The sequence below is a fragment of the Trichosurus vulpecula genome, chromosome 1 (assembly GCF_011100635.1).
Source record: "Trichosurus vulpecula isolate mTriVul1 chromosome 1, mTriVul1.pri, whole genome shotgun sequence".
NCBI classification, from domain to species: domain Eukaryota; kingdom Metazoa; phylum Chordata; class Mammalia; order Diprotodontia; family Phalangeridae; genus Trichosurus; species Trichosurus vulpecula.
Window position 1 is genome coordinate 493,522,037 of NC_050573.1, and position 19,637 is coordinate 493,541,673.

At 38.3% G+C, this 19,637-nt stretch overlaps 1 protein-coding gene across 1 annotated transcript in view; it reads left to right on the top strand.

The window, feature by feature from the left end:
- SLC24A2 (solute carrier family 24 member 2) overlaps positions 1–19,637 on the top strand; it is a 318,448-nt gene that overhangs the window by 270,635 nt on the left and 28,176 nt on the right. Inside the window, exon 7 of the mRNA XM_036747980.1 lies at positions 5,769–5,909. Coding sequence (XP_036603875.1) covers positions 5,769–5,909 — 141 coding nt within the window. The remainder of the gene's footprint in view (positions 1–5,768; positions 5,910–19,637) is intronic.

Below are 19,637 nucleotides of genomic sequence, written 5' to 3' on the forward strand. Positions count from 1 at the left end.
CTGTGCTAAATGCTGGGGATTTTTTGCCTTTTACCGTATCCCCAACACTAAGCACAGTACCTGGCACATAATATTGTTCGTCCGTCGTCTTCGAAGAGGACCAATGACATCAAGCATGAAATTCCGACTGCGAGTGAGTTGGATTTAAGAGGGGCAGACCTGCGCAAAGTCATCGGCCTCACTCTCCCTTCCAGAGTCATCAAAGTCCACTGGCAGGACAAAAGTCAAGATGACCGGCCATGGTCCGGTATGCGGTGGATTGACCGTGGTATCTTCAATGTCTGACCAAGTTCTAAACGCTCCACAGCACCTGCTTCAGCCACCTTCAGGGCTGTTGGAAACTTCTTGTTCTACCAGGGAAGTCTTCACATGCTTAACCTACCAACAATCCCCCTCAACCTGGTTTAGCCCATGTTCTGAGACAATTTTACCAAGGTGTGGCCGTTGCATATGCTACAGCTTCTTGGAGCCACAAGTTAGAATCGGATGAGAGGCAGACACCAAGGGTAGATGAGCAGCCCTGAAAAGGGCTCAGGATTAGTCCTCTGTTGATATGACTATAAACAAAGATACTCATGGTCAGCTGTAAGCAGGCAGGACAGCATTATGCATGCCCTGTTACACATGTATCTTTGGGCCCAATAACGTGGGATTTAGAGGTGTTGGTTTTCTTCTCCTTTTAACAAAACTTTCTTCTGTCATATTTCAAACTGTGGGTTTGCAAGGAGATTATTTCACTTAGGTTATTTGTGAGTACTAGGTTTACATTTCCCCAGGTTTCCTGGGTGGGGTTACTAGCTAAGAGAAAAACCTTCCATATCTGCTCGGGCCCTTGATGTCATGAGAGTCTATGACACCAGGTTTGTTGACTTGGGGAGAAAACTACAGAAGTTCTCAGGGAGAAAAGTGGATTTTCCCCACATTTTACTGGAAGTTTCTTTAGGGTCTTACATCTATGTGATTTTTACCTACCTCAGGTTTTGTGTGAAGAAAGCATTTATTATTTAATGTTCATTCCTTATGGCAAAAAAAGCTTGATAGATTATTTTGATTTTTAAGTACTAGGTTAAACTGAAAGGATTTAAATGAATAGTAATATATAGAAACAGTTTCTATTGTCACGATCTGATTTGCACATTGAACTAGATGGGAGGAAGAACGGTGCAACTTTATATGAGGGATCTAAAAAGCTAAGTTCAAATTTCAGTCCTATCACTGATTACCTACATGGCCTGGACTAAAGCTGACCTTTCTAGGCCACGTTTTTCTCACCTACAAAATGAGGGGGTTAGACCAGATGACCTTTAAGATTTCTTCCTGTTTTAAATCTATGCTCTGTTCAGTTAATTTGTTTATTCTACATGACAACTGAAATAAATGTGACTCTGATTTAGCTTTTATCTGAAAGAATAAATTAGGGGTGAATAACCAAGCTACGTGTCTTTGCCTAAACATGTCTTCAGGTAAATCTATTTGGAGAGTCAACTTTTCAAGATAACACAAGACTAGTGTGTTGTTGTTTTCCCACTCATCCCTATTATCAAAGGGGAAAAACATAGCACAGTAAATTTGTAGGAATTTCATTTGAAAATAATCAAGAGTCTTTGAAAAACTGAACATAAGAACTTTGTAACACATAAAGAATATTTCCTGGCAAGTTCAGTTCGATAAAATTCAAGTAATTCTGACAACTTGTATTAGAAATGTGTAGTAATTTTACAACACACAGAACATAAAATTTCCAAAATTTTTGAAGCCATAATGGAATGCAAGGGAGGCAGGAAGTATTTTTCCTTTCAATTGAAGGGGAAAGAAACAGAAATGTGTGGAAGGAGTGGGATGGCATTTAAATCGAGGCAGTATTTGCTTTTTTTTTCTTTGCATCCTTTATAAATCTAAAGTTACCATGATATTTGGAATGATGGGGGAGAAATGACTAAACCATTTCTAACTTCTGACCCATAAATCCCCCTGCTGGACATATACCCCACAAAAGTCAGACAGAAAGTTCCCACATATCCTAAAATATTCATAGCAGCATTTGTGTGCGTGTGTTAGCAAAGAACTGAAAACAAAGTGGGTTACCATTGATTGGAAAATAGCTAAACGACTTGTGGTATATGGATGTAATAAACTACTACATAAGAAACTATTTATTTAGAGAAGCATGGGAAGACTTACATAAACTAATATAGACTGAAGTAAGCAGAACCAATAAAACAATATGTTCTACAGCAATGTATGAAAAGAATATTAAAATTAAGGTGAAGTCTTAGCAATTGTCATGGCCCATCTTGCCCCCCCCTCTCTCCCCCATTTCACTGGGGAGATGGGGGCTATGGGTATGCAATGTCTCATAAACTGTGGAATGAATACAAAGTGTGTCAGTTTTTCTTAACTGTTTGTTTTTCCTTGCTATTAAGGGAAGGATCCCTAAGGGTAATATGTATGGAAATAACTTCAATGTAAAAACAAAAGACTTCAGTAAATCTAAATTAGTTAAAATACTTTGTTATATGAATCTAAAAATGTATCTTGTATAATTTGGTTTATTGGTGTAATTCTTATACTTGTATTAAATGGAAAACTTAAATTTATTCAGACAGTAATTACAAATACACTGATTGAAGGTTGCTTTTAAATGTCATTAATATTTGTTACAAATGGAACTACCAGCTGCTGAACTTTAAGGAACTGAACATCCTTTAGTTTTTGCCAATTCTAAAGAAAGAGGCCAAAACTTGAGAACAGAAGAAACCATTAGCGTCTTATTAGAAGTATGAAAATTGTTGTGTATTCCAGACTTTGTGTCCTCTACTTTTGCAAACCAATACCAAAAGTATTGACTTTTAACAAAGGAGTTAAAATTTTAAAAAGAATAAGCAAAAAACTCATGGAATAGAACTTTCGCCGTGTGGATCTTTTGTCAAATGTGTCTCATTTTCTGAGCTGTCACTACCAGCAATTTCTGCTTTCTCATTTTTGTCATCTTCCTCAACTTGTAAAAAGATGAACTTAGAGGGTAGGATGTAGTGGAAACACCATTTAATTGTGAGTCAAGAGACCTGGGTTCTAAGAACCAGCTTTCCTATTTGTTAGCTGTGTGATCTTGGGCAAGACGATGAATCAACAAGCATTCATTAAGTACCTTTTACTGCTACGCTCTAGTAATACCAAAACAAAAATAAAACCATTCCTGCCCTGAGAACTCAGATTCTATCGGGGGAGGCAACTTAGTCATTTATGTAAGTATAGGCACCATAAGCACAAGGCAGTTTTGAGTGGGAGGGCACAGCTCCACAGAGGATGAGAAAACCTACGTGTTGAAGGCTGTACTTGAGTTGAGTTTTCAAGGAAACTTAGCCTTTCTAGGACTCACTTTTCTCCTGTGTGCAATGAGAAGGTTACGTGATCTCCAATGTCTCTCTCAACTCTAACATTACAGGATGTGAGCCGTCTTGACAAATAAAATAACTTACATGTACATAGCGCTTACAAGTTTGCTATCAAGATCGATCAGTTATAAACTAACGTTTATAAAGTTCATGAAGTGCATTTAGGTTTGCATTGCCCTTTATCTGTGTTATATTTTGGTCTTCGTATCAACCTTATGAGGTAGGTGTTATCGTTATCCCCATTTTATGAAGGAGGTCAGGTGACTTTCCCCTGGGTCACAGAGCTTGTAAGTGTCAAAACTGGGATTCCAAGCCGGATCCACTTTCCACACTGCCTCAAAGGGTTTTACTGGCCCATCACTTCTATAAGTATGGTCCATGCTCCTCCATTGAAACAAGACAGTATTAACATTTTTAATGATCTGTAGTAAGCTATAAGCTCACTAAGGGTAAGGCCTGTTTCACTTTTACAGTTGTATCCCCAGTGCCTAGCACTGCCTGGCACAAGGCAGGTGCTTACTAAATTGCTTGTTAGATGACTAGGTGGCACAGTGAATAGAGCATTGGGCCTGGAGTCAGGGAGGCCTGAGTTCAAATTCAGCCTCAGATACCTTATTAGCAGTATGACCCCAGGCAAATCATGTAATCCCTGTTTGCCTCAGTTTCCTCACCTGTAAAATGGGGGAAATAACCACACATACCACAATGGGTTGTTGTGAGGATCAAATGAAAAAATATTTGTAAATATTAGCTTAGCACAGTGCCTGATACATCATAGGTATAATAATAATATAAAATATTATTATTATAATATAAATGCCTATTCCCTTTCTCTTATTGGTTGATCCACCTAATTTAATTTTTTAAAATCAGATATCATCACTATTATCTCATCAAAAGCAGGGCAATTCATCCCATAAATAAAGGTTAAGTTTTTGCTCCTTCCTTAGGTTTCCCACTGGCCTAACCCTTGAGAAAGCAGTGGCACTCCCACAAAATCTATCAGGTCCTGCCAAGTTGGAAAAGTTTTCAATGTAGGACCTTTTGACAGACAGTTGTCCAAACGCCAGCCTGGCTAAGTTAAGAAAAACTTGACATCAGAGGGCTGACTTCCCAATGATAAGATTTGGGGCTATAGGGCATCATAAAAGTTTCTATAGAATAGTTGCAAAATGCATTTTTGGAAGAATAACTTTATGTTATACCAAATTTCATATAATGCCAAATTTAGTCTGCCCATGTCCCTTGAAACCCCAGATCTTTTGAACTATTAAAGCATTTCTTTGATATATTAAGGAAGAATACATGGAAAAGGTCATCTTTTAGCTCTTTTGCTAGAGAGAGCTATGATCAATGGTTCCTAAAAGTCCCTTCCAATTTTTACATTCTCTGGGTTTGAGACATGTTGAGTCTGAAGTGTTAACTTGCAAATAACAAGTTTTTCAGAAAGCTTCTGTGAACTGTTACACTGGCCTTTGATTAAATTAATCAACCACTAAGCCTTTGTTAAATGCCTACTATGTGTCATGCTCCATGCTTGCCACTGGAGATACAAATACAAAAATAAAACTATCCCTACCCTACAGAAGCTTATGTTCTACTAGGGGAATACAACATTCGTCTGGAAGTGGTGGCTGAGGGAGCTTTGAGCTGGGGCCTAGCCACTAGAGGCTGTCACAGGGATTGCAATGGGAACCAAAGACCAGTGGCTCTCACCTATTTCTCTTGAAGTTGAAAAAGTTAGGGGTCTGGGCTACTCTGTTAAAAATGAGAGGGGGGGGGGGGAGGGAGGGAGGGAGAGACTGGACTACTACTGTGCTATGGGAAATGATGAGCTAAATGATGTTAGAAAAATATGGATAGATTTGCATGAAATAATGAAGAGCGAAATGAGCAGAACAAGAGAACATTTTATGCACTAACGGCAATACTGTTTTAAGAACAACTTTGAGTGACTAAGTCATTTTGACTATTATAAATACCCAAATTAACTAAAAAAGACCTATGAAGAAAAATACTATCTGCATCCAGAGAAAGAACTGATAAACAGAAGTAGGTATAGAATGATTTTACATATATACATATTTGTATCTAATGGTAGCTATCTCTGGCACAGGGGAGAGGGGAGAACAAAGAGAAAAAAAGAAAAAAATTAAAAATAAAGAGAGACTGGAACATTATTGAGTTTCAGTGTTGACATAGTTCCTTGTCTCCCTGTGGCATGGGTTGAATGTGACAAAAGGTGAACGCTTAGAGAATAAGTAATAAATGAATACAATAACTGAAGCATTCCCATAAGGTTCTTTCCCACTCAAGCTTTATTTTCCTTATATGGCATCCCCAACACTCTTCATATGTCTTTTTCCAACATAGGCTTCAGACACAGGTGAAGATGAAGACGATCAGCCACTCAGCTTGTCCTGGCCAACCAATACCCGCAAACAGATCACCTTCCTGATTGTTCTTCCCATCGTGTTTCCGTTATGGATTACCCTCCCTGATGTCCGAAAACCTGTAAGTAGAGACTTCTTAAGTGTGGAATAGACTGCAGTAGATTCGCAAAGCAAAACAAGATATTTAGATGTTAACCTTGTGCCTGAACACCTGACTAGCTTCCTGCCCGGGTGTATGTATGTGTACATGTACAGAAATATGTCAACATTTGCTTTTTTTGCTGGGCACCATTAATTCGGTGGCTATTCTTTCATTTCTAAACAAGTAAATAGGGACCAAGTTTGGAATTCCATGTAATTTATTTACGGTGAGGCAGACAAAAGCACAAAGCATTGGTTAAGTTAAAAGGGAGATTCATCCTATGTCAACACTGCTAAACTCTGCTATTAGGAAGGTCCCTCCCATAATTTATTGGGTAAAGCTAGGAAATGTGGAGAGAAACCACACTGCATACAGAAAATATCTATAAGAATATATTAAACATTTCCTATTTAACTATTTATATTCGACTGAGAGAATCTTACCATTAAGAGGAGCAATAAATTCTAGGAACTAAATTATGTTAACATAATAAAACCGAATTTAATCCCAAGAAGGATATAATATCCTACATATGGGCGTACATAGTTATATAGATATACGTCTGTAAGTCTATGTTATATGTTATAGCATACACATCTATATTTAAGACATAGCTTAAAACTGCACTAAGACTTTTGGTATGTGTGTACAGAAGACTTTGTGTATGTATGTATGCATATATGCATGTATGTGTATATATATACATATACACAAATATGTACATACAGTTGTATGTCTACAAGGATATTTATGTATATGTTTGTATATGTGACAACTGGGTGGCACAATGAACAGAATGTTGGATTTGAAGTAGAGAAGACAGTCCAAATTTTGCCTCAGATACTGACTAGCCATGTGACCCTGGGCAAAGTCATTTAACCTCTCTCAGCCTCAGTTTCCTTATCTGTAAAAATGGGAATAATTCTAGCACCTACCTCATAGGGTTGTCGTGAAGATAAAATGAGATAAAGTAGAGAAGGCACTTTGTAAGCCTTAAAGTTCTATATAATGCCAACTGTTGTTGCTTTTCTTAGTAGTGTTATGTATACATATGAAAGTGGAAAGGAAGTTATAGATTAAAGATATTTCAAAGAAAAATTGACAGTTTGATGAGATCAGATTCTAGGAATGAAGGAGAGAGAGGAATCAATGAACCTGATAACGGAATAAATGATACTGGTAATAACAAATTAGAAAGGGGAGCCTATATGGTAAGGAAGATGACTCCTTTGGCTTGGGACATGTTGAATTTGAGATGCTATCACTCCTCCACTAACCAACTACAGTTGGATTCTGAATAGGTTCCTTAATCTCTCTGAAAGTTCAGTTTTAACTAAGTTTCCTTGGATATAAAATGAGCATACTGGAGCATGCTCTAACTCTGCCATTCTGCCCTTGCACATTTAATATGAATAGTATCAAAGATGTCTACCCTAAAGATCCATATCATTGTGCATGTCCTTTCATTCAGTAGATAGTTATATTGAGCATGTTTTGTGTATAATAATAACATTTTAGGGTGGTTGAAACCTATGACTTCATCAGCATAGAGAACTCCCACCGGAAAGTCTCCGTATGTCAGTGCTCTCCAGTAACCCATCTCTGACTTACACACTTAGGGATTTTCTTGCAGCATCTAAAGGTTAAGTAACTGGTGGCAAAGCTGGTGTGCGTCAGAGGCAGGATTGGAACCTACGTCTCTCTGACTCCACAGCTGGCTCTCTACCCACTCTGCCATGCTGCCTCGCTGATGTAATAGCAATAGCATATGTTTAACAGCATTTTCAATGATTACAAAACCTGAATAGTACAAATAGTATTATTCCTTTTTGTTGTTGTCGAGTTGTTTAAGTCGTGTCCAATTCTTTGTGACCCCATTTGGGTTCTTCTTGACAAAGATAGTGGAGTGGTTTGCCATTTCCTTCTCCAGCACATTTTACAGATGAGGAAACTGAGGCAAACAGAGTTAAGTGACTTACCCAGGTATCTGTGGCTGAATTTGAACTCAAGTCCTCCTGACTCTAGGCCTGACACTCTATCCACTGTGCCACTTAGCTCTCTATTCCCTTTTAAGTGGAAAGGAAATTAAAATTGAGAAAGGTTATGACTTGAAAATAGTCAAGTCACTAATTCTAAATCAGAACCAGGATTTGCATAAGTATTCTTCTCTTTCCTTTCCTTTCCTTTCTTTCTTCTTTACTTCCTTTTTTCCTTCTTCCATTTTTTTCTTTTTCTGATCAGCTTTAGCCCACTGCAGCTCAGAATTCCAGAGCTCAAGTGATCTACCAGCCTGTCTCCTTGGTAGCAGGAATCATATAGTGCTCTTCCCACTGGGCTACAGAGATTTTTTTTAAATGTTCGATCCTGAGGGATCTTATCTTATAGTCATTTGGAATGCTTCAGCTGCAGGGTTCTTCATCACCTCTCTGTACCCAGTTGAGTCATAGGGGAAAGTACAACCAGTGTAGTTTCAAGGGCCCCAGGTGGTCTGTTCTTTGGAACACAGAAGGAGGAGGAAGGGTGAGGGGTCTATGATGGCCCTTCACAGAGGTCACCTTCAGACTTGGCATCCCCAGCTTTACTGAGTTTTCAGTCACTTCTCCTACTCAGTATGGGATGCCTGGGTCTCAGTCACCCACGCAACACAGCCACTCAAAGACAAAGAACAGGTTTTATAAGGGAGAGGCAGTTTTTCTCATCCAGGTAACTTTGGTTGATTTTCTATTTCTGATATCATAGGCAGGGAGAGGCTAATGAGAGAGACCCGAACCTTAAAAAATGGAGAGTATAAGCATAGCATCTACAAGTTCCCAGAAAAAGAAAAATGAACAAGGTGGAGATATTAAGAAAGAAGAGGAGACATACACAGTTGTTAGGACATTCAAGGGCACTGAAAGCACTGCCAGTCAGTCAACTAATAAACATTTATTAAGCACCTATATGAGTCAGGCACTATTCTAAGCACTGGAAATACAAAAAAAAAAAAAAAGTAAAAGATAGTTGCTGCCCTCAAGAAGCTCCCATTTTAATAGGAGAGACAACATACATATAACTACATTCAAAAAAATTATATACAGGATAATTAAGAAATAATCAACAGAGAATATCACAGAGGCCCATAGGTTCCTGGTTTGAAGGGCCCCTCACAAACAAAAAAAGAAAGATTATTTAATGATTCAAAATTCTAGGTGTGATAGTTGTGTCTGTGAATGCAGTCAGAGCATTCAAATTCTATTTTCATACTACCATCTCAAGGCAATGAAATGTCTGGCATTTCCTAATCAGATTTAACTTTTTCTCATTTTTCTGGTAATATGAACTGAAAAAGGAAACCTCTTGGTGAAGGCTATTGTCTCCTGAATCATCAGTTGCTTCAAAAATGAGCAGGAATAATGTGAAAGTCCTATAATCTGAGTGTCAGTCAATGAGTATAATTTTTAAAGGGATGGAGTGTGGGAGGAGGAGGACTAAAATATGAGAATAGGTAGTTAACTAGCAGCCCACCTGAATGACCAAACAATTGAGCAGTGGAGGATAATTAGGAAACATTTAGCCATTCTATGAGGTTCTCTTCTGAAGTTCCCAACTGCACATTAATTACTACTCAAGGAGGAATCAAACATGATTGCAATATCAATCGGTAGTATACAAGGTAAGAGCTTCTCTGAACTATTCGCTAGAAAGACCATAGGCAATATGTGCACTCACTAGCATGCATGTGTGCATTGTATTTGCCAATTTTAGTGTCTTTCAAACCTCAAGATGGAAGCACATAATTTCATAATTTATTGATTTTTTATTCATTCATCAAACCTGTTTTGAGCATGACTTTGTCAATGAAAGAATAAATGAATGAATAAAAAAATTATTAAATGTTTAATGTGTGTGAAATGCTGGGGATATATATAGATATATAGATAGATATATATATATATAGTACAAAATTTGTAAAAAAGTGTTAGTGTTATGGGAGATAGAACTCTCATGCTATGGGGGAATACATAGATAAAGTGGACATGTTCTTGCCATCTGTCTCACAAAGAGACTAAAACAAGTACATGAATAATTATAATACAAGGTAATATGTGATAGCAAGGTGGCAGCAAAAATATTTGCAGGCAAAAAGTTAAGAGACCTCGATTCTAATGCATACCCTACCCTTCACGGATGTGTGACCTTCAGTATGTCACTGGTTTCCTTCCGAATTTGATTCTTCCTCTGTAAACTGAAGGTGTGGAACTAAATAAGCTCTAAAGTCCTTTCAAGTATTAGCATTGTATAATACAAGTGTAATATACATAGTAATACAACTATTCCGAGAGGCTCATAAAATTCAACAAGCATTTATTAAGCACCTACTATGTACATATGTGGAATAACTGTAGAATAGGTCCACACTACTATTTCTGAGAAATGGGAGGCCAGTCTAAGGATGATTAGGACCACTGACAAGTGTTTTTTAAGTATTGTGCCAAATAATACTGTGCTGGTTCAATGTAAGACTTTATCTTGAGACTCTGTTTCCCCTTCCTCTCTTTCACCTCAAGAGATGGAAGAAAATGCAAAAATCTGATAAAAAGTGACAGTCTGCCTGGAGGTAATGATAGCTTATAAGGGTTTTGATTTAGAGCAATAGTTCAAATTTCACATGGCCTTTTTCTAAAAACTTTTTTCCCAATGTATTTTATTTCATTAACTATTTCCCAATTACATGTAAAAAAAATTTAACATGCAATTTTTAAAATTTTGAGTTCCAAATTCTCTTCATCCCTCCAGCACATCCTCCCCCTCCTTGAGAAAGCAAGCAATTTGATATCAGTTATACATGTGAATTCATACAAAACTTATCTCCATATTAGCCATGTTACAAAAAAAATAGACAAAAAAGAATTAAGAAAGTTTAAAAAGTATTCTCCAATCTGAATTCAGAGTTTTTCACCATTAATCCTTTGGAATTGTCTTGTATCATTGTCTTTATCAGAGTAACTGTCTCACAGTTGATCATCCTTACAATACTGTTAGTATGTGCAATATTCTCCTGGTTCTGCTCACTTCACTTTGCATCAATTCATATAAGACTTCCCAGGTTTTTCTGAAACTATTCTGCTCGTCATTTCTTATAGCACAGTATCATCCCATCACAATCACATACCACAGCTTGTTCAGCCATTCTCCAACTGATGGATATCTCCTTGATTTCCAATCCTTTGCCACCACAAAAATTGCTGCTATAAATATTTTTTATTCTTCATAGGGTCACGAAGAGTTCAACATGTCTGAGTGACTCAACAACAACATACATACATATTTTTGCACAAAAAAAGTCCTTTCCCCTTTTCTTTGATCACTTTGGGAGAAAAACCTTTTTTAAAGCTTAAAAACACAGATTATAAATAAAACTGATAAAATGTTCTGAGCTGCCAGGGAAGCTATTGATTTCCCACATAGAAAGTTTGAAGAGGGGGGTTGTCTTTCAGAGAGATGAATTTGTTGTAATCGTTTTTCCATGGGCTCCAGATCCCCCTATCATACTCTCTATAACAAAGCTTCTTGACCTTCTTTGTGACATGGATCCTTTGGCAGTCTAGTGAAGTCTTTGACTCCCTTCTCGATATAATGTTTATAAATACCTAAAAGAAAATACCATGATTTCAAAGACAATCAATTATAAAGAAAATAATGATGTATTTTTCCCACCCAAGTTCACAGACCAAATGAAATCTATCCATGGACCTCTTGAGGGTCTTTAGACCCCAAGTTAAGAGCCCCTCCTCTCTAGAAAAAAAAAACATAAATTCAGGATGCAATTAAGATTATCTCACCTTTATCTGGTATATCCTTGTTTAAAAACATGAATAACCAGTAAACAAAATTTTAAAAAGCAAAAAAGTATTTAGTAATGAACTACGCTGCCTGTTGCATATAGTAAGGAAACAAAATGAAGAAACAGAGAGTAGGGTTTACTGCTGTTCCTTTCAAGGGTTTCCCCTCTCACTCACTTTTCATAAACCAAGCTTCAGGCCAGGGAAAGTAAAAGGCCACAGTCTCAGCAAAGCTTAGAAGAACCCACCCTAGAAAGAAGCTTCCATCTGCTTCTGCTGCCGCTGTTTCTATTCAGCTCTTTCCCCTTGCATCCTTCTTTTTTAATTTATTTTTTTTTAGTTTACATCATTCAGTTCCACAAGTTTTTGAGCTCCAAATTTTCTCCCCCTCCCCTTCCTCCCCCCTCTACCCACAAGACGGCTTGGAATCTGACATAGGTTCTACATATACCTGCACATTAAACTTATTTTCACAATAGTCAAGTTGTAAAGAAGAATCATAACCAACGGAATGAACTATGAGAAAGAAGAAACAAAACCAAAACAGAAAAAGAGAGAGAGAGAAAGCAAATAGTTTGCCTCAATCTGCAGTCAGACTCTGTAATTCTTTGTCTGGATGTGGTTAGCTCTTTCCGTCACGAGTCTTTTGGAGCTGTCTTAGAACCTTGTATTGCTGAGAAGAACCAAATCTATCAAAGTCAGTCATCACAGATACCGTGTGTCTGTAATTGTGTATGATGTTCTCTTGGTTCTGTTCCCCTCACTGAGCATCAGATTATGTAAGTCTTTCCAGGTTACTATGAAGTCTGTCTTCTCATTTCTTATAGCATAATAGTATTCCATTACATTTATATACCACAACTTGTTTAGCCATTCCCCAATTGACCCTGTTACAGTAGAAAACTCTACCATCTAATTCCTAAGCCCATGTTAGATTCTTCTTTTCCCACACTGGGAAAAATGCCCTTCCCAGGATCTTTAGTGATTTGGTCCCCTTCACAAGGCAGTCAGTCCAAGCCTTGACATTAGGACAAACATTAGAAAGATACTGAGAAAGTTAGACACCTTGTTTCTCCCACTCCATACTCTGATTCAGGGGAATGTTTATTCTCTAGTTTGTGTATTGTTCAAATTATCTACTGGGAAGAAGAAAACGTAAGCATAAAAAATAAAGAACAATTCAAAGTAGTATGAGCAGCATGAATGAAGGAGTGATACAGATCATGGACACTATAAGAGATTATAATTCTTTTTTGCATTATAATTAGCAAGCAGTATTTTTGTTAAGTCTGCCCTGATAAATTACCAAATGCCACAAGAAGACACATCTAGGGGAGGGAGGGAGACAAGGAGAAAGGGAGAGAGAATTGCTGATGGATAGATCTTAAGGTACCGTTCTTGATACAGCATGTTTTCAATAGCTTTTAAATTACCCACAGAGACGAGCATCCAAAGCTTTGACAACAATTACAAAGAAACTCTGACTGTTGATGCAGGAATCCAGTTTTAGAATAAACAGTACTCCCACTGGAGTTTTTCTGCTTCATCTATATGCAAATTATATGACAGTATTTGTTAGAACATGTATTTTCAGATAATTAGTATGGGCTTCACTTTTATAGTTTTTTAATTAATGTTTTTGTTTTTAAGCTAAAAGATAATTAAAATGTTAAGCATAGGGAAGAATCTATCATTTATTAAAACGGTAAATGATAAATCAAGTAACAACACTGAAGTCAGAGCCTCCTCAGCACCTACCTTACTCCTTAGATCAAGTTGGCAGGAAATGAGAAATTCATTTAACCAAATGTTGAAACATAGAATTTTATAGCTGGAAGTAAAACATTAAAGATCACTGTACCCTGAGGTCCTAGCCCAATGTCAAGTACATGATAGGTTCTTAATAAATTCTCCTTAGTTAATTGGTTCATCATTTAGACCAAGCCTTTCATTTTACAGATTAAAATGCTGCGGCCCAGAGAGGTTAAGTGACTTGCCAACAAGTTAGTGGCAAAACAAAGAGTAGACCTCGGGTTTCTCGATGCCTAATCCAGTGACATTTTCACTGTGTCAGAGTAGGTCTGGTGTATAGAAATATTCCTTGAGCTCAGAGAATGCGAAGATTATTCATCTGTTACCAACCAAATTCTCCCTGTGGCTTCCAGCAGCCACAGGGGTGGGGAACCTGGGGCCTCCAGGCCACATGTGGCCCTCTAGGTCTTCAAGTGCTTTCAGAATTCAGTCAAAGGAACACATTTGAGGATCTAGAGGCCCACGTGCGGTCTCGAGGCCCCAGGTTCCCCACCCCTGATAAACTGTCAGCCTCCCTCTATTGTATCTCCTCTGGTCAGACTCCAGGAATCAAATAGTATCCAATGACTTTTTCAGGCCCAACCTATACCCTCCTGATGTGCTAATAGGGGCTTTCTGTTGTTGTTGAGTTGTTTCAGTTGTGTTCTCCTCTTCCTGACACTTTTTGGTATTTCCTTGCCAAAGATGCTGTTTGCCCTTTCCTTCTCCAGCTCATTTTACAGATGAGGAAACTGAGGCAAACGGGGTTAAGTGACTCGCAGGGTCACATAGCTAGTAAACGTCTGAAGCCAAATTTTCATTTAGGTCTTCCCAAATCCCAAACTGGCACACTATCTACTGTGCCCTTTAATGGGGTACAAGAGGGATTTGCTACAGTAACTGTTCTCAAGAAGTTTGCAAACTGAAAATAAAAAAATATGCAAATATGTAACCATAATAAAAAGAGTGTGCGAAAGTATAAAGAAGAGAGCCAAGCAAAGTGCTGGGAGAAATTTAAGCAGGGAGAAATCCCTCCTCTCCTGGGATGATCAGGAAGGGCTCCAAGGAAGAAATGAGATTTGAGCCACTGTCATTAATCTTTCAGCAATCATTTAGAATGGGATTCTACACTACCAGAGAAGAGCAAGCATTCTGCTTTTCAATATGGGAAGATATTAAACTTGACAAACTATAGGCCAATGAATTTGACCTCAAGTCCTGGCAGAATTGTAGAATGTAATATTTCAGGGAGAGTTTCGAACAGCATCGTCATATTAATAGCTAACATTAATATAGCTCTTTGAAGATTTGCAAAGTACTTAATATCCTAACACCCTTTGGAAGTACATGCTATTATTATTATTATTATTATTATTATTATTATATGAATTTATTTTCAGTTTTCAACATTCACTTCCACAAGATTCTGAATTCCAAATTTTCTCCCCATCTCTTCCCTCCCCCCACCCCAGGACAGCATGCATTTTGATTACCCCTTTCTCCAATCTGCCCTCCCTTCTATCACCACCACCCACCCTTCTCTTATCTCCTTCCTTCTATTTTCCTGTAAGGCAAGATAGGTTTCTATACCCCATTGTCTATTTATCTTATTTTCCAGCTGCATGTAAAAACAATTTTAAACATTCACTTTTAAAGCCTTTACTTCCCCATTCTCTCCCTTCCTCCTCGGTATAGGTTATACACGTGTAGTCATGCAAAACACTTCCGTAACAGTCATGTTGTGAAAGACTAACTGTATTACCCTCTATTCTGTCCCACTCTCCATTTATTCTATTCTCTCCTTTGACCTGTCCCTCCACAAAAGTGTTTGCTTCTGATTGCCCCTTCCCCAATCTGCCATCCCTTCTATTATCTCCCCTCTCTTATCCTCTTCCCCACTGCTTTCCTATAGGATAAGATAGATTCCATACCCAACTGAGTTGTGTATGTTATTCCCTCCTTAAGCCAAATCCAATGAGAGTAAGGCTCACTCGTTCCCTCTCATCTCCCCCCTCTTCCCCTCCATTGTAAAAGCTCCGTCTTGACTCTTTTATGTGAGATGATTTACTGCATTCTACCTCTCCCTTACTCTTTCTCCCAGTTCATTCCTCTCAACACTTGATTTTATTTTTTAGGTATCATTGCTTCATATTCAGCTCACCCTGTGCCCTCTGTCTACATATATACACATTATATCAGTAAGGCAAGATTCATGACTTCAAGGATGACCATGAACATACCTGAATGGTTCAGAATCGCAAAATATGAAAAATCCTCTATGTAGAAGGCAGAGGAAGTATAACATTTATTTAGACTCCAGAGGATCAAATCCAAGAACCAATATCCCCAATTCAATATAGAAGCAATTATATTCCAAAACCAGTAAGCCCACCTCAATGTAGTAACAAGGAAATTATAACACAGTATTATAGCAAGGAACCAAGTCATCCTATAGCCTTCCCCCTGCTAGGGCTTTCCTGTAAACAATCACTCATGAATCCTAATTCTCCACTCAGCACTCTCTTCTGCAGCTCTGCCAATGCTGGGTCTCTCAACCTCTGCTCTTCAGCACCCTCTTGATGTCTGCTGCCTCAGTGTCTTCCTCTCAGTTCTGGGGCTCTCAGTCCTTCTGCTCTCAGTTCTGTTCCTCTTCAATTCTCTTCTCCTCTCCAATTCTGCTCCTTTTCAATTCTGGGCTCTCCTTTTATACAGTCCTAGCCGGCATCCGATTGTCTAGAATTCAGGTCTCTGATTGGCTAAATTCATGATTAACTAGAGCTAAGTGCACATACCATTGGCTCTGGTCTTAGCAACTCCCCTTAGGGTCCTGAGGGCTTAATGCCCACATCTGCTTAGTAAGTAGGGGCTTTCGGCCTACTTACAATCAAAGATATAATCAAGCTTTCCCACCTAGGCCCACCTGAGGCCTATTGAACGAGTGGGGAAGTTCTTCTATCACATTAATACTACACACATATATACATATATGTACACATATACATATATATACATACACATATACATATACATACACATATACATATACATACACATACACTTACACACAAATATACATACATACTTATGTATGTACCTATTCCCTCTAGCTACCCTAATACCGAGAAAGGTCTCATGAGTTACAAATATTATCTTTCCATGTAGGAATGTAAACAGTTCAACTTTAATAAGTCCCTTATGGCTTCTCTTTCTTGTTTACCTTTTCATATTTCTCTTGATGTATTTGAAAGCCAAATTTTCTATTTAGCTCTAGTCTTGTCAACAAGAATGCTTGGAAGTCCTCTAGTTCATTGAAAATCCATTTTTCCCCTGAAATATTATACTCAGTTTTGCTGGGTAGGTGATTCTTGGTTTTAATCCTAGCTCCTTTGACCTTTGGAATATCATATTCCAAGTCCTCTGATCCCTTAAGGTAGAAGCTGCTACATCTTGCATTATCTTGATTGTATTTCCACAATACTTGAGTTGTTGGTTTTTTTTCTGGCTGCTTATATTATTTTCTCCTTGATCTTGGAACTCTGGAACTTGGCTACAATATTCCTAGAAGTTTTCCTTTTGGGGTCTCTTTCAGGAGGTGATTGGTGGAATCTTTCTATTTCTATTTTACCCTCTGGTTCTAGAATATCAGGGCAGTTTTCCCTGATAATTTCTTGAAAGTTAATGTCTAGGCTCTTCTTTTGATCATGGTTTTCAGGTAGTCCAATAATTTTTAAATTATCTTTCCCTGATCTATCTTTCATGTCAGTTGTTTTTCCAATGAGATATTTCATGTTGTCTTCTATTTTTTCATTCTTTTAGTTTTGTTTTATAATTTCTTGATTTCTCATAAAGTCATTAGCTTCCATTTGCTCCATTCTAATTTTTAAAGAATTATTTTCTTCAGTGAGCTTTTGGACCTCCTTTTCCATTTGGCCAGTCCTGCCCTTCAAGGCGTTCTTCTCCTCATTGATGTTTTGGACCTCTTTTGCCATTCAAGTCAGCCTATTTTTAAAGGTGTTATTTTCTTCAGCATTTTTGGGGTCTCCTTTAGCAAGCTGTTGACTCGTTTTTCATGGTTTTCTTGCATCACTATCATTTCTCTTCCCAATATTTCCTCTGTTTCTCTTACTTGATTTTCAAAATCCTTTTTGAACTCTTCCATGGCCTGAGACCGTATCATATTTTTCTTGGAGATTTTGGATGTAGGAGTATGGGCCTTGTTGTCTTCCTCTGCCTGCATGCCTTGAGCTTCCTTGTCACTAAGTGTGTAAGCAAACATCTTTTTGCCAAGAAAGTAACCTTCTATAGTCTTATTGTTTTCCCCCTGTTTGTTCATTTTCCCAGCCAATTATTTGGCTTTTGAGCTCTTTGTTAAGTGGAGGGTGTACTGCCCCAAGTTTCAGGGGTTTTGTACAGCTGTTTTCAGAGATATCTCTAGGGACCTGTAAATTCTCAATTCCTCCAAAGTGGTATGATCAAAAGAGAGGTGTTTACTCCTCTTCTGGCCTGTGCTCTGGTCTGTGAGCAACCACAAGTACTCTTTTCTGCCCTGGAACCGTGAGGAGGGTTCCCTCTCAACAGTTGCCACCAGCTCTGCCATGCCAGCACTCCTCCTCACCCCAGGACTGTGACGCATTTCAGCCACTCAGTTCTCCCACCATTTGTAGGCTGAGAGCTCCAGAAGCAGCCACAGCTGTGGCAGTGGCTGCCACCACCCTGGGGCTGGGGCGGGGCTGTGGCCAGACCACATTCCTCTCTCACCTTTGAAGCTGTCTTTGGTGTTGTGGGTCGAGAAGACTGGGAACCACCACAGCTGCCAGTGATTCAGTGCCCTGAGGCCTGCTCCTCTGAGCACGGTATGATAGACCTTTCCTGTCAGCCTTCCAGATTATCTTGGGCTGGAAATCTGCTTCGCTCTGTCATTTTGTGGCTTCTGCTGCTCTAGACTTTGTTCAGTCATTTCTTACAATGATTTCCAGGTTGTGGAGAGAGCTCAATCAGGTCCCTGCTTCTACTCTGCCATCTTGGCTCCACCCCACCAGCAGGTGCTATTATTATCCTCACTTTATAGAAGTGGAAAATGAGGCAGATAAAGGTTAAATGGTTTGCCCAGGGTCATGCAGATAGTAAATCTCTGAGGTTAGATTTGTCTCTAATGGGCATTCTTCACAGACTGGCCCCAACTTACCTTTACAGACTCATTATACATTCCTCTCCTTTGCACATTCTATAGTCCAGCCATACTAGCCTTCCTTGTATGTGACACTCCCTTGTTCCACCTCTATGCCCTTGCATTGGCTGTCCCTCATTCCTGGAATGCACACCCTCCTTGCCTCTTTCTCTTAGAATTCTTAGTTTCATTCAACAATCAACTCAAGTGGCACCTTCTGCAAGAAGCCCTTCTTGCCCCACCCCACCTCCAACTACTAGCACCTTCCCCCTCAAAAATTCCCTTCTATCTATTTATATATACTCATATTTATTTCCCTCAGTAAAACATGAATTCCCTGAGGATGGAGGCTGATTCACTTTTGTCTTTGAAGCTCTACCTAAAATAGTGCCTGGCACATAGTAGGTACTTAATGAATATTAATCAAAACTTTTTTTATAAAATACTAGCAAAAGGACCACAGGATTATATCCAAGAATAAAGGAATATGTTGAGAAAATAAGTTGCTGTGTTCAAGCTATAGTCATACCAGGGATGCAAGAGTAGTTCAACATTAGGAAAATAATTATCATAATTAATCATGTAAACGAGAGAGATAAAAATCATGAAATTATTTCAATAAATTCAGAAAAAAACCTTGAGAAAATTTAACACATTTAGAATCCTAAACAGCACAGGTATTGAAAAGAGTCCTTCTTTATTGTGATCAAAAACATATTTAAAACCAAGAGCTAGCATTGTTTGCAATAGGAAAACCTTAGAAATTTTCCCAAGTTAAGCAGTGTCAAGTAAGTGTGTCTTCTCTCCCCCACTTCTATTTGAATTTTTAGAGATGTTAGCTAGAATAATAAAATAAAAGAACAAAATTAAAGGTATAAACATTGTCGAGGAGGAAACAAAACTATTTCTATTTCATGGTATGCTTAG